The sequence below is a fragment of the Grammomys surdaster genome, unplaced genomic scaffold, assembly GCF_004785775.1.
Source record: "Grammomys surdaster isolate TR1022 unplaced genomic scaffold, NIH_TR_1.0 338, whole genome shotgun sequence".
In the NCBI taxonomy this organism is placed as follows: domain Eukaryota; kingdom Metazoa; phylum Chordata; class Mammalia; order Rodentia; family Muridae; genus Grammomys; species Grammomys surdaster.
The window spans coordinates 3,425,294-3,446,005 of NW_021604757.1; the positions used below are offsets into that span (position 1 = coordinate 3,425,294).

Consider the following 20,712-nt stretch of genomic DNA (forward strand, 5'->3'; position numbering starts at 1 on the left):
AAGAGGGCATCAGATTCCCTGGAACTGGAGATACAGGTGGTTGTGCGCCATCATTTGAGTGCAGACAACTCACATCCTCTGGAAGAGCAGCCAGTGCTCTTAGCTGCTGAGCCATCTCTCCTTCCCCACAGGATCACCTTTTTAAAGTCAGTGTTTCAAACAATGGATCTTTTCACCCTTCAGATTCTGCTCGGCCTTGTCCCCGGCCCTCATCCTTGGTTCTTTAATTCACTAGATTCTGTTGGTGTTCCTTCCAGGCCAGCTGGGAAGAAGGATGTAGTAAGAAGTATTTGTAGCTGGGTCTTGCTAGTGTCCTTGCTGGCCAGGGGCTCTTTGACCTCTAGAGGTAAGAATGCTGACAGTGTTATTGTGAAATCATTTGCATATTGTGAGGTACTTTGCATAAGATGGCATGGTTTGCATACAGGGAGGAAGATATCTTTGAAGTTCCAGTCTGGCATCCCTAAACATCTTCTCCCCGTGGCAAAGGATCTGACTAGGCATCTCTCAGAGCCTCTCAGATCTTTCTCAGAGCTTCCTGAAGGCCCTAGAAGCACATCCTGGGAGACTTACAGGGCTGTCAGAGAGAACCAGACAGGAGCGTTTGGAAGGAGCTGGAAATCTAAGAAGCACATGTGTTAGAGTATATTAGCCGTGTGTGATGGTGCATGTCTTTAATTCCAGCACTCAGGAGGCAGAAACTCTCTGGGAGTTCGAGGCCAGCCTGGTAATGGAGTTGCAGGATAGCTAGGGCTGTTGCACAGAGAAACCCTGACTCAGGGTTGGAGGGTGAGGGAGTATAAAATTCTGGGGATGTAGTTGATACAGTACTTGCCTGGCATGTACAATGCCCAGGGTGTCAGCCCTGCATAAACTGGATGTGGCAGTGCATATCTATAGTCAGGAAGTCCACAAGTTCTAGGTCATCCTCTGCTATGTAACAAGTTCACGGACAGTCTATCATGAGACCTTATACCAAAAATATATAAATAAATAAGCCAAGAGTGGTGGCACACATGTTTAATTCTAGCACTGATGAGGCAGAAATAGATCTCTGTAGGTTCAAAGGCAGTCACATCTACATAGCAAATTCCAGAACAGGCAGGGTTACATAGAGCCTGTTATTTATCTCAAAATAAAACAACACACACACACACACACACACACACACACACACACACACGTCGCACACTGTGAGGTAGGTGAGGGAGGCATCAGCTGTGAAGTGTGAGTTCAGTCTGCTCTCAGAGTATCCAGAAGGAAAAGGGGACCAGAGAGAGCTGCAGTGGGAGGTGAGGACTAATGGGACCCCAGACTTAAGTGCTCTCACTCTGTCACAGACTGCCCAAGAGAGTACTCATTCGGCCTTTGCTAAATGTCTTCCATGTCAGTTGCTGGCTGATTCCCAGAAAAGGATGCAAAAATGGGACCTCAAAGGGGGGTGGTGTGGGGGGGTGGGCGCGTATGTTAAGCCACATTCACACCTGTGTTCACATGAGGTGGCTACCACATGCCCTAGGTAGAGGTACATCCAAGTTGAATTCTGGCTCCACCATCTGTGTGGCCATCTGACCCTAGGCCAACAGTCAGTACCTACCTGAAGGATAAAATGATTTGGTGAGGTAACATTAATTACTGAGTAGACGGTCAGTAAAAGGCTACACTAAATCAGAGAACTGGAGTAATTATTATTGCCATTAATTGCTCCACTAGTCTAAAAGTTGAGGTACAGCTCGTGTCAGGGTAAGAGAACACAAAGTCCTTTGTATCCTGGCTTGGAATTCCAGGGCACAGGGTCTAGTAACATGTATTGGGCCTCAAAGGGTTACGGTCCTGGAGACAGTGGCCTGAGGTTCCAAGTGAAAAACCAAAGCATAAAAATAATTCGATGAGTAAGAATAAAATTCCCTCTTCTGAGGTACCCAGGGCCAGGCCCCTCCTTGCGGCAGGCACTTCCCCTTTCCCTAGCTCATGGAGGAGCCAGGCCCGCTGACTCAGAGGAGAACCGCAGCCCTGCTCTTATCCCGGGACGAAGCGGTTTGGCAGCCATGCGCGCCCCCGTGTGGCCACTTCTGGGACTGCATTCTCAGAAGGAAGGCAGCTGCCATACTCAGGCCTCGCCGCCCCATTGATCCTGGTCCCCGCACGGGTGCCGCCCTCACCCTAGCTTAGCTTGGCTAAACGCGATGCCCATGAGGGTACCCACTTCCGTCCTACCCTCCCCGCAGCCCCATAATCCGGCCCGAGCGGAAGTGCGCTGACCGCGCGGGTCCCCCATGGTAAGAGGCGGAAGCGCCCCCCCGCCGCCGTTCCGTCTAGCCCCCCGGAGCCGGGCGCGTCGGGTTCCGGACTGTCCCGTGTGACGTGGCTACACGCCGGGGGTGGCTCCGGGCTGGAGGCCTAGCGGCGGGGCCGGGCGAGGCAGAGCCGGGGCGGGGCGCGAGACTGCAGCTGGATGGCCGGGCCCGCCCGGAGCGCTGCATCTGCTGCCGCCGCCACCTCTGCCACTGTACGGTGAGTGATCGCTGGACCCACAGGCCCGCGTTCGGGGTAGGATGGACCGTGTCAATTCCCAAACCTGTCGCGACTCGTCCAGAGTTTAGGAGTTGAACTTGCCTGCTTTTTGGCTCTTTACCTCTGTCGTCCCATACTCTGCCCCTCAGCCCTCCCGGCTGTCCCGCTTCTTGTCTTCGCCTTCCACCAAACATTCTGGCTCACTTTATTGACTCTCCTTTCTCTTGCTTTCTCCTTTCTCGCCATACCCCATACTTCTCTGTTTAACCTGTGGTCTCCCTTGCCTCTGCATGACCCATCAAGGACTTGGCCTGGCTAGGGCCTGCCTTGGTCCCAGTGAAGCTTTGCTCTTTTTTTATGTGATGGTGTTGGCAGTGGCGCCTGGGGGGCAGGGGCGGGGGCGGAGGTCACTAATTATGGCCTGAAGATCCCCGACATAGGCTTGTAGCCCACCAACCAGAGACAGATGATTACTCTCTTCACATCCATTAGCAGATGAGGAAACTGAGGCAGTTTCAAGGTCACAGCCAGTATAAGACGGAGCAGATCACATTTAAACTTTCCAGATTGAACTTCTTGCATGGTTGACTCACATCCCCATCCAGAGATCAGTCTGCAGAGCACATTCTTTCTGGGAGTGCTTCAGGCCTCCCTTGGCATTCAGAGGACTTGTATTCCCTCCTCCATGCCAGCAGCTACCTGTATTGTCTATGAAGATCACCTCATATTCATAGCTCTGTTAGGGAAGCAGTACCTCATCCATTCCCTGATGAGGACACTGGGGCTCAGGCTGGGAAGGGACTACAGGAATTACCCACAATCAAACAGTTAACAACCTAGAGCACCAAATTAATTAGCCATAAGTTACCATAGCCTCTGGCTCTGGCATCTGTGAGGCATCTCTTCTCTTCAGCCCCACCTCTTGTCTCTTGGTGCCCAAGAACAACAAGATCATTTAGGAGGAAGAGGTTTGACCCATGACTCGGTTTCCCCACCTGTGTTTCTTAGTGCCACCCCATCAAGCTGAACAGTGCTGGCCTTAGACCCTGGGGTGTCTTCACAGGCACATCTGGCAGCCAAGCCTCCCCTGGCAGCTAGAGGCACCCAGCAGGGATGTTCCCTCCTCCAGTGGCTGAAGGAGCCCAGCCAGTGCCTCACCCAGTCATTAAGGAAAGTTTAGCCTCAGGCGGACACATTGACACATAGGCTGGAGCCAGCTCAGAAGGAAAAAATGTGTGGTTCTTGGGAGAAGTGTGGAGGTGCAGAAGGTGCTCAGTGCACCCACACTGGGGATTGTTTCCTCTGCAGAGTGAGCAGGAGGGTGATGCTATGGCCAGTTGAGAGGCGGGAATAGATGCTGTGCTTCCTAAGTGGGGTATGTGGTCCAGAGAGGCAGCTCACATGAGCAGTCTTTGTTTTCTAGCACCCAGCATGCCTGGATGTCCCTGCACTGGCTGTGGCATGGCAGGCCAAAGGCTCGTCTTCCTCACTGTCCTTGCCCTGGAGCTCCTGGAAAGGGCTGGAGGTTCCCAGCCAGCCCTCCGGAGCCTGGGGGATGCAGCTGCCTGTCGCCTGGATAATAAAGAAAGCGAGTCCTGGGGGGCCCTGCTGAGTGGGGAGAGACTGGACACCTGGATCTGCTCCCTCTTGGGCTCTCTCATGGTTGGCCTCAGTGGGGTTTTCCCCTTGCTGGTCATTCCCCTGGAGATGGGGACTATGTTACAATCAGAAGGTGAGTGACCCTTCAGTATCCCTGCGGATCAGTCAGAAGGGTAGGAAACACTTCCTCTTGGGAAGTGCCAAGTCTCACGTACCAGGCATAACCAGACATGGTATGCCTAGAATGGAGTCCAGTTGGAGTCACCTTGGTCCTGTGAACATAGGTTATACATATTCATTTGTTCACTCATGCATGCACCTGTTTATTATTTCAATCGACAAACATTCCCCAGACTCAGTATGAACCATGGCTGGCAATATGGTTGCCATACTACCCGGGCTCAAATCCTGGCACTGCCACCCACCAACTATGTAGCACATGGCTTAACCTCACTCTGCCTCAGTCTTTAAAATAGGGATGATAAGTCTGAGCATGCCATTTAGTAGTAGAATGCTTGCCTAAAATGTTCAAGGCCTGGGTTCAATTCCCAACACCCCCCCAAATGAAAAGACTAACCCGTGAGTTTTAGATGAAGTACTTGAAGGATTGCCTGGCACAGGTGTGTAAAGACTCATGCTGAACCCTTGGTGCCGAGGTGAGCAAGTCCTGCGTTGTGTCTCCCCCTCAGCCCCCAGCTTCGGTTAGTGGTGTAGAGGCTAGGAATGTAGTGTAGTTGGTACTGTACTTACCTGGTGTACAGCAGCTCAGTCCCCAGCACTGCATATGACTGGATATGGTAGCACACGCTTGAGTGCAGCACACTGAAAATCCCAGAACTTGAGTGAAGACAGAAGAATCAGAAGCTCAAGGTCATCTTTAAGTATATAGCCCGGCAGAGTCCAGCCTGTGCTATATGAAACCCTTTCTCAAAAAAATAAAAAAGAAGGTTGGAGCTGGAGAGACGGCTCAGCTATTAAGAACACATTGTACTCTTCCAGAAGATCCAGGTTTGATTGCCAGCACTCATGTCAGGCGGCTCACAACTGTCTGTAACTATAGCTCCAGCAGGATGCTCTGGTCATAGCAGGCACCTGCCCTCATATAATATGTATAGTTAAAAAATAAGAATAAATGTTAGTAAAGGAAGGGCTGATAAAATGGCTCAGTGGGTAAAGGTGTTTACCTGCAAGCCTGGTGAACTGTTCATTCCTGAAAGCCGGGTAAAGGTGGAGAGACAGAACACTCCCCAAAGTTGTCCTCTGACTTCTATATGTACAACCATGTATGCATCCTCACACGCATTATAAATAACAATACAACAAATGAATAAATAAAAAGAAATACTCTTAGCCTTTTACCAACTGCCAGGCTCAGGGTCATTCAGTAATGCAGATGGCTCCTGGTTGATGGTGCCTGTCTGATGGTTGTTTCAGTTGTAAACAGAACCCCCCAGAGCTTGTCATGTCCATGGAGCAGGTGTCTGTCTTCAGACAGCTCAGGCTGTGGGGCAGCTCTCTGCTGGAGTGATTACTTAGTGTGTGAGGCCTGGGTGGGGTCTGTATGGGATGCATTTGGAGTGTGGTATTCCCATCTTACAAGTGCTCTCTGGCCAGCCTGGAAACAGCGGGGTCCTTGGGGGTGGCTGTCATGCCCCACCACCAGCTACATCTGTCCTCTAGGCCTCGGCTGCTCTATCGGCTGATGAGGTGAATATGGCTTCCATATATTCTGCAATGCACTTCCAAATCTGGATGTACAAGCCAGTAAAAGTCCCAAGATCCTGTCGGTTTTCTAAGGGGGGCAACTAGCTGAGGAGAGAAATTCCCATTTAATTAACATTTGCTCTATGCATTACGGTTTAATTCTGCCAAGATCCAATTTACACATGGGTAAACTAAGTCTCAGAAGTTTTTATCTTGTGGTTGCCATCAGATGGATTAGAGATTTGGAACTTGCCAGGGTCCAAGTCCATTTCTTAACCAATAGTAGTCAGTGAATCCACAATGATCCCATAGTCCACAGTAGATCCCCTGAGCACCCTGCCCCTGCTGGGCCTGTGGGATGTGGAGACCCAGAAGAGCAGTAGCCCAAATCCAGCCTTTGGAAGCTTGCAGTCTAGAAAGCCAGTATGATGGGCAGGCTTAGTAGCAGAGGCTCAGCGCCGAACCTCATGTCTCTGCTTTGCAGCTGGAGCCCGGCGCCTGAAGCAGCTGCTCAGCTTTGCCTTGGGTGGACTCTTGGGCAATGTGTTTCTGCACCTGCTGCCGGAGGCGTGGGCCTACACGTGTAACGTCAGCCCCGGTGAGTGAGAACACGGGGCAGGATAGATGTACAGAGCTAGTGCCCATCCCCAGTGCTAACATAGGCCCTACTGGCTCTACAGGGTCTGGGAGAGGGATATGGGAGGAGAGATCCAGGAAAGCTTGTTTGAGAGGGAAGGTCTAATCCTGATGCCCTGGCCTCATTGGGCCCAGCTGCTTGTTCAGTAGGTAGCCCCCAACACACACTTGGCAAACCCCTCAATGCCCTGGACTAGCTCTGATCTAGGCCCCATTCCAAATGGCTCCCTTCTAGCCACTGGCTTGGCATGGCCTGTTAGTGCTCCCCCTGCAGGTGGTGAAGGGCAGAGTCTGCAACGACAGCAACAACTGGGGCTATGGGTCATTGCTGGCTTCCTGACCTTCCTGGCATTGGAGAAGATGTTCCTCAATAGCAAGGAGGAGAACCCCAGCCAGGTGAGCCCAAGCCCCAGAGCCTGGATATATCAGTGTTTTGGTTTGTTTGTTTGTTTGTTTGTTTCCTCCCTAAAGTAGAACACAGGCTTGGAGAAGCCCAGGGTCCAAAGTTAAGTCTAAGATATCTCTCGGCTCCTTTACTATTGAGAGCAACAGCATTAGTCTCTGAAGTAGTTTGAGTGTATAGATCAGTGGTTCTCAACCTGGGGGGGGGGTCAAACGACCCTTTCATAGGGGCTGCCTAAGATCATCTGCATATTGGATATTTACAACTCATAACCATAGCAAAAAATTACAGCCATGAAGTAGCAACAAAATAATTTTATGGTTGGGGGTCAGCACAACATGAAAAGCTGTATTAAGGGGTTGCAGCATTAGAAAGGTTGAGAACCACTGTTCTAGATGGATAGTAACAGCAGTGCAGGGTTGAGCTCTGATGATGGAGGAACCCAGCTGACGGATCAGCAAAGTATAGCCAGATTAAAGAGGTATTGATCTTCGTCTCTTGTCCTCACTCTCTTTCTGCCTGCCTGTCTTGAGTGGAGGGCATCTAATGTCTCCTCTCTCCTTCTTCTGGCTGTAGGCCCCCAGCAAAGACCCCACTGCTGCCGCGCTCAATGGAGGCCACTGTCTGGCCCAGCCGGCTGCAGAGCCCGGCCTGAGAGCCGTGGTCCGGAACCTCAAAGTGAGTGGCCCATGCGGGCCCCCCTCCTGCAGCTGCAGAGCTGAATGGCTGACTCAGCTCTGCCTCCCTGGCTCAGCCTGGCTTTCTCTCCCCTCATCCAGGTCAGTGGCTATCTCAACCTGCTCGCCAACACCATAGACAACTTCACTCATGGGCTGGCTGTGGCTGCCAGCTTCCTTGTGAGCAAAAAGGTAAGGGGTGGGGCAAGTAGTGCTCTGGCATTTCTGGTGGGAATGACACCAATGTCTACCTGTTAGATCCATCTCCAAAACAGTCTCTGCTTCTTGCTTTTATTAACGTACCTTTGTGAAGTCCAGTCCCTATTCCTCGCTTGTCTCCCTTCACCTCTATTGTCCTCACAGACTTATTTTGGTTTGCATGTTTGTGCTGGTGCCACGTGTGTGTATGCTCTGGAGGCCAAAAGATCCTCAAGCTGGATTTGGGTCCCCTGGAGCTGGAGTTACAGGCAGTTGTGAGCCACCTAATGTGGGTGCTGGGAACTGAACTTGGGTCCTCTGGAACAGCAGTAAGAACTCTTAACCTCTGATCCCCCTACCTCCATTGCACCCTTTGTCCCAAGCTACCGTTGTTGCCAGCACTCTCCGTTTGGATGTCTCTATCAAGCTCCTAGACGTGGCCTTGCCCACCAGCAGACACTACTCCCTTCACCTCCCACTGCATTCGATGCTCTGGCCCCATGGCTTGTCTGCCCCTAACACTGGCCATTCACTGTGTCCTCTGCCTGGAATGTTCTCCCTCCCACTCCCTCGGGCCTCAGTTTGGATACACTTCAAGGTATCTGCTCCTTGTATCCTCTGGTTGGGCCCTGTCCATACTGTCACAGCACTGCTCTATGTGGATCCACAGCGGTGTTTGTGATCCTGACTCTACCAAGCTTGTCCTACCTGCAGCTTGGGCTTGCATGTGTGCGGGTGTGACATGAATGTAGCCCAGCACATCTGCAGATGACATCATATTACCTTATTAAGTCTGAGAGGCAAGCTTTGTCTCCTTTAGTCACTACTGTCTTTCCTATAGCTACCATGTCCTGCCCAAAGCAGACTCAAAGCAGAATGCATGTTTATGAGGGACTGGGGATGGGGGAAGCCTAATAACCCAAGACATCATAGACTCAGACTCACATCTCTGCAGATTGGGCTTCTAACCACCATGGCCATCCTCCTGCATGAGATCCCCCATGAGGTAAGTGCCCAGATTGTGGTCTTAGGGTCAGGGATCCCAAAGTTCTCATGCACATGGGTGTGCAACTTGTTCAGGGATTTGGGGAGGAGAGGCACAGCTTCATTAGATATTGGCCCAGGGGTAGGGTAGACAGGAGGCTGGGTGTTCCTGTCATCCGGTTCTTGGTTGAACATCTGAGCCTTTCCTCAGGTGGGTGACTTTGCTATCCTGCTCCGGGCTGGCTTTGACCGATGGACTGCAGCCAAGCTACAGTTTTCTACAGCTCTGGGAGGCCTTCTGGGGGCCTGCTTTGCCATCTGTGCGCAATCCCCCAAAGGAGTAGGTACGAGAATAGTGGACAGTGGTGTTCAAGAGGTACACCAGCCAAAAGGCACCTTTGTTTGCCCTGCTGCTTTTGGGGTAGTGTTTGCCTGGTGTCCCTTGCAGGAGAGTGGAGGTACATACAGTGCCCTGAGCTCACTACCATTTGACCCCCCCACAGAGGAGACAGTGGTCTGGATCCTACCCTTTACCTCTGGAGGCTTTCTCTATATTGCCCTGGTGAACGTGTTACCTGACCTCTTGGAAGAAGATGACCCATGGTGAGCAGCCTACTGGGATGGGTGATGGCCCAGGAGGAGCTGCTGCCTCTGCCTACCCTGCCCATGCTCCCACATCTCCCCTCTCCCAACAGGCACTCCCTGCAACAGGTGCTGCTGCTCTGCTCCGGCATTGTGGTGATGGTGCTGCTCTCACTGTTTGTTGAATAACCACTGCGGACAGCCCACAAGCATAGCAAGCAATAAGAGACTCCAGTTTGTTCTGTGACTGTGTGTGGGAGGCAGAGGGTAGATGCTAGAGCCAGAGGGTATGTGGTGTGCACGTGCAGCCAGAGTGTGAGAGAGAGACCGACACTGTGATCCCTGGGTGCAGAACCCAGAGCCCAACAGAGCACTTGCCCGGCCACCCCACTGTCACATAGCAGCAAGGACTGGGGGCACCAGTGCTGCCAGCACAGGCCTCACTTCTCATTGACAAAGAAACCAAGGAGCCCAGGGCTACAGCCCAAAGAGGGCTATAGCCCAAAGTTGTTCCTCCTGGGGCTCTAGCCCAAGAGAGAGGAAAAAGAAAAAAAGAAAACACAGCAAACCCAAGCACCTTAGAGGCAGAGGCTACATAGTTTTTCTCTGCTATTTTCCTTACCCTTCCTTATACCATCTCTACAGCCAAAGAAAGGGGAGGTGGGTGCTTTGTAGCACCAGCCCCCACTCAGCACTGATGTCCTACCCCTCCCCAACACTGAGCAAGCAGCTGCTCCAAGACCTCCTCCTAGGGGCAGCCAGTCTGGCCAGCATGCTTTCCCAACCAGTGCTCCCTGGCCATATGGAGGGGCAGCTCTCACCACCTCCAGTCTACAAGTCAGCACACAGTCCCAGCATGCAATCTCCCAGCACAGCTCTCCGGGATGCTCCAGCCAGCCCAGAATCCAGCAGGCATTCATCCCAGGCAGACGGCATGAGCCTTGCTGCCCTTTCCTGCTCAGGGGCCCTTGTCCTTTGGGTTAAGAGTAAGATGGGGGTGGTGAGGGCTCCACATTGTCAGTGCTCAGGAATGTGAACTGGGGAATGCTGAAGCCATCATCCCCAACTGTTTCCCTTGGCTGACGCCCAGGTGCTCAGCTGGCCCAATCTCCAGCCAGACTCCAGCCCTGCTGCTCAACTGTGGATGTCAGAGAAGTGGCCACTGAAGAATCTGAGTGATTCCACAGCACTTATGCTGTGGCTCATCTGTATCTGTAAATACTTGTTCTGTAGATATAAATAAATATTACCTAGACCAGCTGCCTCTTCCACATAGGCCTGTCACACAGAGCTCTTCCTAAGTGCTCTTCATGTTAAAAGGTCGGTCTGTCTGTCTGTCGCACTTGCTGTGCATCTCAAGGGATTTCCTGTTTTCCTGGCATGTTTCCTTGTTAGCTTTTTATCCCAGTAATGCCTGAGCACCCATTTGAGCCTTCATCATGATCAGCGATCTTACGGACATAAAAAGCCAAGATATTTATTTCCCTGTCCCCCTCAACAATTCTCATCTCCTACTTTGACTTCAGTGAGATTGTAGTTAATTTAAGAAAGCTAGGTGTGGTGTCACACTGTAATCTCAGCAAGCAGGAATGGAGGCAGCAGAAGAATCTGGAGTTAGGCCAGCCTAGCTTACTCGAAACACACATTGTGAAAAACAAAGGGGAAAAAGGAGGGCATGGGGGAAGGAGCACTGGATATAGTAATATATTGGGTAGAACAATGAATTCACGACCAGCCTGGGCTATATAAGACCCTGTCTCACTTGAGCCTTCCCACACCACGCACTTCCCTAACATGGGCTGGAGAAGAGGGTCTTTACAATGCTCCCTTCCTGACTGCAACATTATCTCACACAGCAGGGGGCACTGCATCTCCATCAGCAGCTGCAGGAGAATCCTATCCACTCTTCTCAGCAGCCCACTGGTTGGGACAAACCGTCTGTGTGGTGCACAGATGAGTCCAAAGCAAGTAGGTGGGAAACACAATCAGCCATGCCCTTAGCTGGGAATGCTCAGCTGCCAGTGTCCCATCAGCACCACAGTCAAGAGGGAGATCTGATCCACCTAGCTGACATGGGTAAGGTAATTGTCCAAGGACCTGGGGCCTGAAAGGTCCAAGCCCAGTTGTCTTTCATGTCAGCAGGTGCTCAGGGAGGGCTGCAGCTGTGGCATGAAGCCCTGCTGGGAAGCTAACAAGCACATGCCAAGGATGACTGCCCAGCACTGTCCTCAGCCCCAAAGGATGTAGAAGGAACTGTAACCCTGTGAGGGAGAAGGAAAGGTGACGGTGGTACCTGCACTCACTTGTTTCATGGACAAGAACAAATCCCATCTGGTTAGGAAGACAGGACACCTAAGTCTAGGCCAGAGGACAAAATCATACTTTAGCTGCTGAGTGCCTGGAGCAAGACAGCCACACCATGATCAGCAGGCAGCCATGAGCTAGCATGTGGGGAGGGTGAAACCAGAGCTAGCACGGTGGTGGCCTGCAGAGGCATGACTGTAGCTTGCTGCAGCCATGTCTGCTTGGGAAAAGGAAGAAAAGGAAGTAGCCAGGTTTTTTGTTTTGTTTTGTTTTTTGGGGTTTTGTCCCTTTTGGGTAATAAAATAGAAAACTTTTTCATTAACAACTTTGAAAGGCCATTCAAGGCTGCCAAAGCCACTGGTAAAACAGCTCAATGGAAAGTTGAATGATGGGCCAGACAAATGGCACACACCTTTAATACCAGCACTCTTGAAACTAATTTCAGGCTACAAGCCTCCGAGTTCAAGGCTAACCTAGTCTACTCAGAAAGTTCCAGGCTAGCCAAGACTACATGAGACCTTGTCCAAAAAAAAAAAAAAAAAGTGACTGATGTGTCTGAATCCCTGCTGTGCCCTCAGGTTGGTGCACTTTCAGCCCAGCTGCTTAATTGCACCTGTAAAATGAGGACACCCAGGCCAGTGAGATAAACTGTGGGTAAATTCACTCACTGTATAAGCTTGTCAATCTGAGTTTGTCCCAGAATCCAGGTAAATACACGGACTCTCCAGTGGCTATCCTGATAAAAGTTATGCATTAAGACCTATATTGGGGCTGGGAAATGTATCTTATATAGTTGGTAGAGTCCTTGCCTAACAAATACTAAATCCTAGGTTACATTCCAGTGCCACATAAAACTGAGAATGGTGGGACATGTCTGTAACCACAGCACTTGGGGCTGGCAAGACCATAGCTGACTGAAGACTGTGGGGCTCCATACAGAGCAGGGCAGATAGCAGAACTAGGTTGGTGAGAAAACAGTGTGGATCTTGCTAAAGGTTATTTTGTGAGCTATAAAAAATGAGAAGAGCTAATAAAGTCATGGAGAAACATGTGGCCCAAAAGTCAGGACACTAGGGTATTACTTCAACTAAAACCCTAAATGTTGGTTTCACCAGACAACAAGAACTAGAGCACCACAACGCGGAGTGGCCTCTTCCCTCTGGACTCTAAGGTCAGAACTATGGCAATGAACAGTGGAGAGAAGACGTACGGAGACTGTGGGTGGAGGGACTGGGGAGGACTCGAGGCAACAGCTGTGCCCTGCACCGCCCTGCCATAGGGCCTCAGCCCAACAGCTGGTTTGGGGCCCATGGCAACCTATAGGATTTTTGAGGCTGTAGCTCCCGAGGAAAAGCCTTCTCCATACATTCCACTCCCACCCAGCGTCCACAGAAGCTGAGAGACTGGTGGCAAGGAACAGAAAACACCTTTTATTATCAACTTTAGCCCACAGATCAACAGACAGACTAGAGGTGTCCCTAGGCATAGTACTGTAGGTTGGCTTTCTTCTTGGCCTGAACCTCCAGGATGCCCTCCATGTAGTCCTCGTGAGTAAGCTCCGTGGCACCCCTGCGCAGTGCGATCATACCCTGCAGCCAGGACAGATATCATCTAGAATGTCTCCCTGACCTACCCAGGGGAAAGGGCAAGACTTAAAACAATCCACCCACACCCTGCCCACTCACCGCCTCCACACACACAGCCTTGCACTGGGCCCCATTGAAATCATCAGTGCAACGAGCCAGCTCTTCATAGTTCACATCAGGACTGGAGAAAGGACAACACACCACAGAGCTTGATTAGTCACAGAGGGGGAACAACAAAGGGAAGATGTCCTACCATGTACCCATCAATAAAATCCACTTGCTTTCTGCTGACAGGAAGTCTATCCACCCTGACTTTTCTTCTCAGTATAAATGAGATTGGACAAAGCTATTTATAGGATCTCTGATACACCAGCCTTCCAGAACCCTGCATCTGAGATACCAGGAAGCAAGTTTGCCTGAGGCTGGAAGCATGAGGTTATATAGACAAAAGACAATACGATTCCTGATAAAGCCATGCCATCAGCCAGCACAATGCAGCTGCCCATCATCTGTCCTCATGTGCCAAGCACTGTGCCTAAGACATCACCATGGCTAAGTCTCAAAGTAGAACGATTTATCCTCAAGTTTCAAAAGTAACATACTTTAGAGGGTTAGGTCACGTGCTGAAAGTTGTATAGATCTGAGTTCAGATCATGTGGTCCTGGTTAGATTCTCCTAAGCCATGGCTGTGCCCATCTACTGGGCTGTGAAGGCCTATGTGTCTTCAAATGGGAGGATGAGGCACAGGTGACTTTGAGTACCACAGCACCCAGGAGGGTCTGAGCACCAGCAAAACTCTACCTCAGGGAGTGGGGGAGAAATGGAGGCTATGTGCATGCACAGGATGGGGTGGATCAGAGGCCGGGGAATAACAGTACTCCAGTCACAAAAATTGAGGGCTCAAAAGCTATTGCAGCTGACCTGACATTCATCTTCCGTGAGTGGATCTGCATGATTCTGGCACGGGCCTCCTCATTGGGCATTGGAAACTCAATTTTGCGGTCCAGGCGGCCTGATCGCAGCAGGGCAGGGTCCAGGATGTCCACCCTGTTAGTGGCTGCAATTACCTGAGGAAGAGGGGAAGCAGCAACCTGAACAGAAGAGCAAGACATCTACTCACAAGCACAAGTTACGGTAGTAACAGGAGACAGCCTGGAATGGGGAAGACAAAGCCCAAGCTGTCAATACCCGACAGGGATAGTCAGCCTTTCACCCACCTTCACTTGAGTGTTGGGCTGGAAGCCATCCAGCTGGTTCAGAAGCTCCAGCATGGTCCTCTGCACCTCTCGGTCCCCTGCCTTTTCACTGTCGAAGCTACGGTGCACAGGAGCCCGAGATGCCAGTGACATCACGGCATAAGCACAGGCTATTCCAACTTGTCCAGGGAAATGGTTGCCTCAACTTGAGGCTCCCAGCCCAGGGACTGGTTCAGAGAAAGGTTCACCAGTAATTAACTGCAGCATTCAAAGCCTGCAGAGGCTTCTGGGATCAGTGCTGAGCTAGTGACAAACAGTGAGCAGAAACAGCCAGGGCTAGGGCTGTGGCTCTGAGCAATGCATGATCCCATAGAACTTTGCTTAGAAATATCTAGAATCAGGAACCCAGACAGCCAACCCCAAGGAAGGGTTCTGAAATCTATAAACAATGGCCAGGCAACCACCCAGTGAATAGAAAGAGCTTAAAACCAATTGGACACTGGGAGGGTGTCCAGGATGGCGGTGGAGGAAAAGCGAGATTGGAAGAACAGGCCACACAAATCTAGCATTTGTGCTAAGGAGCAATGGGGCGACCTAGGAATGGTTTTAAATAGTGTATTGGAAAACATGTGAGATGACCAGGTCTCTTTTTTGAGAGCAAGGTGTTAGCTGTGAGAATTTAGGAAAAATACAAGTGTTACTACCCAGGCGGGGAAACAGGAAGGGAAGGAGCTAGAACTTAGCGTAGCTCAGAGCTGAGCACCCCTCACCCCTCACCCCCAAGAACCCTCGAAGTCCCTAGCACTCCCTTACCGCTTGGTACCAATGGCATCCAATTCATCTATGAAGATAATAGATGGTGCCTTCTCCTTGGCCAGGGCAAAAGCATCACGGACCAGCTTGGCACCATCTCCAATAAACATCTGCACCAGCTGAGGGCCTGCCAGCTTCAAGAAGGTGGCCTGAGAGAGGGACAGATCAGATCAAAGGAAAAAGAGGCTCAAAGATTCAAGCCTGTTTCCTACAGCTTCAAGTACCCCCACGTCCTCCTCACCCCCCATCCACACACACACACCTTGGTCTGAGCGGCACAGGCTCGGGCAAGGAGAGTCTTCCCTGTACCAGGCGGCCCATACATCAGCACTCCTTTTGGGGGCTGGATACCCAAGTTCTCAAACTTCTCTTTGTGGTTCATAGGAAGGACAATGGCTTCCACCAGCTGCCAGGAAGAAGTCCTGGGTGAGGAAAGTGATGCCCTGAGGGATCCTACAGCCCAAATCTAGTCTGAATCTTTCCTACTCTAATGCAGAGACAGTCTTCTCTCCTCGCCCAACAAAAACACATTAACATCCCCATTTCCCACCCTAAGGGCAGACAGGGTAGAACAGAGAGACAAGGATGCTGGTCTGCACTGAGTGCATGGCTCAGAGAGTAAGAGGGCTTGCTGTACAAACATGAAGACCTAAGTTTAAATCTCCAGCACCCATGTAAAAATACAGGCCTATAAAACACAAGCCTATAACCCGGGTGCTGTGGGTCAGAGTCGGGAGGATCAGTGGGGTTTGCTGACCATCAGCCCAGGTCCAGGTGCAGTGAGGAACTGCTTCTCATAGAAAAAGGGTGGAGTAAAGATCAGGGTATCTGACATTTTCTGTGTAAGTATGACTTACACATGCATTTACACCACACATGCAGGAAGGAGGAAGGGAGGGAGAGAAGACACTGGAGCAAAAATCAGGAGAGGAGTTTTTGCTCTGGCCCTTTATGTGGCCTTGGGCAATCTCCAATCTCTCTGGAATCTGGCTGTGAGGATCTGACACTGTCTTTAGTTTTGGTTGTTTTATTTTTTTCTTAGGGCACAGCAAGGGAAAACACTCTGGTCAATTAGATGAAAAAGTACAAAGGCTGGCATGGCTGCGGACAGCGGCCTTGCCTCCCTCACCTCCTGGATCTGCTTGTCCAGTCCCCCGATGTCACTGTATTGCTCTGTGGGCCGCTCATCCACCTCCATGGCCTTCACCCTAGAGTCATACTCAGTGGGCAGGGTCTCCAGGATCAGGTAAGAGTCTTTGTTCACACCCTGAGAGCAGAGCATGGAGTGTTTGTGTTTGTCCCAGCTCCGTCTAACGCTCTGGGGGACAGTTATCTGGAGCCTAAAGAGAAAGCTACAGAACTGGTGAACTGCAAGAATCAAAAAGGCTGCAGATAGAATCCCTGCAGCAGTGGCAAGTTCAGAGGCAACAGTGAGCTGTGTAAGAAGCTCGCAGGAGAATCCCTGCCTGGGCACAGGCGTCACTCACCACCAGGTCTCCTGGCTTCAGCTTTTCTGCATCCACCAACCCAATCACTGGCAGGAAGTATGTCTGTGGGAAGAGTTACAGGCAGGCTTAGCTACTTCGAGACTCCCCAGTGATGCCCCCAGCCTGGCTGTACTGAGCCAGCCTTACTTGTCGGGTAGAAGTTTTGATGACTGCACACTTGCCCTTCCTCTGCGAGTCCAGGTCAATATTGGCACCGTCCTCCTCCTGGTCATTGGGGTCAACATCCAGCAACTAAGAAGGAAAACAAGCGCGGTCTCGTGAACTTCCCAGAGTCCACCGCTGTGTATGCTCAAACAGTTCCCTATGCCCACAAGGCCATAGGCCCTACTTCCCTCCTCAAACTAGCCTTAAGCTTAATAACCGCACAGTTGATGTGCTGGGGGTTGATAACATCTTTGTTTAGGTGTTGCTTCTGTTTGCAAAGTTCATCTGCCCCAGAAAGGGGGGGGGGCAAGAAAAAAGGCTTCTGCCTTTTTCCTTATGTCTAGAAAGTGGGACTCAGGAAGTGGAAAGTCAAAGCATTTTACACACTCTACCCTATGGGCCCCATCCCAAGATGTCTCCAAGCCCTACTGCCTCCTACACACACACACACACACACACACACACACACACACACACACCTCAATGACGTTGGAGACAAGGTATGGCAGGGTTTTGTTCACTTTGATTTTCTCACTGTTCTCTTTGATTTTGTCTTTCATGGCTTGGAGTTCATGGGTGACTCGCAATACTTCACTCTTCATGATCTGGGGTAAGAGAAAACAAATGTTTAACCCTGATTCAGCTTGCATTCATTAGGGCCCTGTAATGGATGAGGTCCAGGTTACCCGTGAGACCCATCCAACCAGATCTAGGGCTTTCTAAAGGTCCAGCCTCTATATGCCCAATCTGCGGAGGTCAGAACAAGAGGCCAGTGTGAAAATTTCCTGATGGAAGAGGCTGTGGGATAGGGCTGGGTATTTTCCATGCGTTTGTATGTGAACGAATCCCTCTCTGAGCCTCGGTTTCCTCATCTGTAAAATGGAGATTTGAGAACTCTGCTGCCTGCACCGGAGCCTGGAGCCCACCTTGATCTCGCTGTCTAGCAGCCGTGTGCGTTGGACGATCTCTTCTGTGGACATCTTGAGCACCTCCTCCCCAATGCCATCTTGCTATTTAAAAAAGGAAGAAGTACTTATTTACTGTAACTAAGGGCTGCCATCCCACGTTCCCACAGCCCCCTCGCCTCCTGCTTCCTTATCCCAACAGCAGGATGAATTCGGGACAGAATTCTGCCCACATCCCAAGAAGCTCTGTGCCCAGTCCATACCAGACCTGGACTTCCAGCCACCTCCTTTTCCGCCCTCCAAGAACGTCCAACGCTATAGCCCAAACTTTGGGACGCCCCTCAGGTCTCCCAGCACTCACCTCAGCTTCATCCCACACGGTCGCCATCTTCTCCTGCCGAGTCACTGGACTCTCGGGCGTCGGCAGCAGATTCATTTCCTGCATGAAAAGGCCGAAACTGGGAGTGCGCACGAGCCCCTGAGGGAGCTCAGCGCGGCCTTTCTCAACGTCTTCTCTCCACCCGTGGAGAACTTCACCCACGATTCCTGACGTGACAGAATTGTCTCTGTCCTCGTGACCGAGCGAATCTGCCGCTGGGACTCCACGAACCAAACCGAGGCAATAGGGCCCACCCCTTGGCTCGCCGGTAGTTCGGGTTCCTGCGGGAGCGAGGGGTGGGCTGCTATTGGCCGGCGCGCGGGCGGGGCGGGGCCCGCTGCACACCCGGAAGAGGCGGGAGAAAGGAGGGAGCCGTGGAGTCTTTCGGGAAATGCAGTTTTTAACTTGGCGGATAACCGAAAAGGAGTTTGCAGGTTCCGTCTAAGGACCCAGGTAAACCTTGGAATTGAAAGATTTGCAGAGTGTCGAGTGTGGTGGCGGACGCCTTTAGTCTCAGCACTCCGGAGGCAGAGGCAGGCAGATGTCTGAGTTTAAGGTTAGCCTGGTCAATAGAGTGAGTCCAGGAAAGCTAAGACTACACAAAGAAACTCTTGTCTCAGAAAGAAAGAGGGAGAGGGAAGGGGGCGGGGGAAGGGGAAAGGAAACTGCCAAGTTTGCTGGCACCTGCCTGTCATCCCAGCCACTGAGCCACGGCAAAGCTAAAGCAGATGGGTTGCTGCATATTAAGGCCAGCCTGTGCTACAGTGAATTTCTAGCTATTCTGGCCACAGTGTGAGTCTTAAACAAAAATAGCCTAACAAAACCCAGATAAACCATTGCTTCTACTAATATTAATGCAGATCCAACTGTCCACATAGGGAGGTTATTTTTGTTACAACATACTGTATATGTTTCAACTCTTGTTTAAGGTATTATATCCATGCAACTCATTTAAAATGGGATGTAAAATTCTAGTCCTTGGAAGCTATTACAAACTGTTTAGTATAATTTGAAATGCAAGTTAGTTATTTGCCTATAAATAATCAAACTTATGATCATGTTAGATCCTAATTTAGTTAATTTCAGAAACAAGCTTTATTTACCCTATAGATGTTTTCAAAGTTACACAGATAGTAAATAGCTAGAAACAAGCAAGGTTTGCCTATTCACATATACTCTAGGTAGATGGTCTTCAAACACTTCGGAGATCTATAGAATATGGCATCTAAGATGTTTTAATAAGGGATTGGAGAGATGGCTCAGAGGTTAAGAGCACTGACTGCTCTTCTAGAGGTCCTGAGTTCAATTCCCAGCAATCACATGGTGGCTCACAACCATCTGTAATGGGATCTGATGCCCTCTTCTGGTGTGTCTGAAGACAGCAATAGTGTACTCATATACATAAAATAAATAAATACCTTAAAAAAAAGATGTTTTAATTTCAGGGTCATTTGTGACATTGAGATGCATCAGCTCCTGGCATTACCTAAATACTACTTCAAAGAAGATGATGAGCATTGAAGACCTTCCATATGGAGTTTGATTCAAATGTGGCAAAGCTAGCCACTGGGCAAAAGACTGCCCTTGCCTCAACTGCTGACAGCATGTTGTCCAAACAGTGGACAAGCAGGACACAGAGGAAGTCGACTGCTGAACCTTGCCAAGACAAGTAGGCCAGTCCTTCATAATTCCTGCTTCACAAAAAGTGTGTCAGATATTCTGAGCCTGTAGGCTGAAGATAAATATCCCAACATTGCAAGGGAATCTTGGGTGACTGACCAGGCAGCCGGCACTCTCTGTCATTCCTATAGCTCTGGAAGCTGCTTGCTCTGCACTTCCTGTTTGCTCAGGTAATATTTATCCTCAGGAATCTGATGGGGTTGAAGACTAGATAGTTACAGTCTCACATTAAGTTTAACTTTCAAAGGGACTAAGAAAAAGATTTAAGGTCTAAAAAGATGTTTTCAGGCTGATACATGCAAATTCTGATAGAAGTGAATTAGGTACAGAACTTTGAACTCACCAAGATAGGATAGAGACTAGGGTATTTTCTTCAAGTTTGCCAAATACAAATGGACTGGACATTATGAATGTAATTCTTACCTGATAGTTTTTATATTTGTTCTTATTGTATACAGTTTATTGATGTTAGAAAAAGAGCCTTTTGCCGGGCGGTGGTGGCGCACGCCTTTAATCCCAGCACTTGGGAGGCAGAGGCAGGCGGATTTCTGAGTTCGAGGCCAGCCTGGTCTACAGAGTGAGTTCCAGGACAGCCAGGGCTATACAGAGAAACCCTGTCTCGGAAAAAAAAACAAAACAAAAAACCGAAAAAGAGCCTTTTATTGGACCAAGACAGGGAAATTTTGAGGTGATCTTTTTTTTTTTTTTTTTTTTTTTGTGATACAGTCTAGCCCAAACAAGACAACAGAGTCAGTAAAAGACCCTGTCTCTGAGGTTGAGAGGAAACAAAGAGCAAGGCCCTGTGACCTGGGCCTTAGATTGTCTCCCACCCCCACCACCTGCATGCTTCCCAGCTGTCCTACCTCACAACACTCCATGGCACTGCCCAGGTGGCCCAGC

At 50.3% G+C, this 20,712-nt stretch overlaps 2 protein-coding genes across 4 annotated transcripts; one reads left to right on the top strand and one right to left on the bottom strand.

Annotated features, from left to right (window-relative positions):
* The first annotated feature begins 2,352 nt into the window (after positions 1-2,352).
* Slc39a13 (solute carrier family 39 member 13) lies at positions 2,353-10,557 on the top strand. 3 transcript variants are annotated; one of them, XM_028778544.1, is made up of 10 exons: positions 2,353-2,514; positions 3,938-4,246; positions 6,302-6,415; positions 6,689-6,849; positions 7,433-7,534; positions 7,636-7,725; positions 8,687-8,737; positions 8,927-9,059; positions 9,219-9,318; positions 9,411-10,557. In XM_028778544.1, exons 2-10 carry the CDS (start codon positions 3,946-3,948, stop codon positions 9,484-9,486), a joined length of 1,128 nt encoding a protein of 375 aa, XP_028634377.1. In that variant the 5' UTR covers positions 2,353-2,514; positions 3,938-3,945; the 3' UTR covers positions 9,487-10,557. The 3 variants fall into 3 exon arrangements, with proteins under 3 accessions (XP_028634377.1, XP_028634378.1, XP_028634379.1); XM_028778545.1 differs by having other exon boundaries at positions 6,728-6,849; XM_028778546.1 differs by lacking the exon at positions 7,433-7,534 and having other exon boundaries at positions 2,444-2,514.
* Positions 10,558-13,008: 2,451 nt separating this feature from the next.
* Positions 13,009-18,422, bottom strand: Psmc3 (proteasome 26S subunit, ATPase 3). Its single transcript, XM_028778508.1, has 12 exons — positions 18,115-18,422; positions 17,775-17,858; positions 17,328-17,453; positions 16,831-16,935; positions 16,684-16,746; positions 16,326-16,463; positions 15,459-15,602; positions 15,197-15,345; positions 14,405-14,501; positions 14,109-14,254; positions 13,287-13,368; positions 13,009-13,190 (listed from the first exon to the last, which is right to left on the bottom strand). Exons 1-12 carry the CDS (start codon positions 18,196-18,198, stop codon positions 13,080-13,082), a joined length of 1,329 nt encoding a protein of 442 aa, XP_028634341.1. The 5' UTR covers positions 18,199-18,422; the 3' UTR covers positions 13,009-13,079.
* Positions 18,423-20,712: the final 2,290 nt, after the last annotated feature.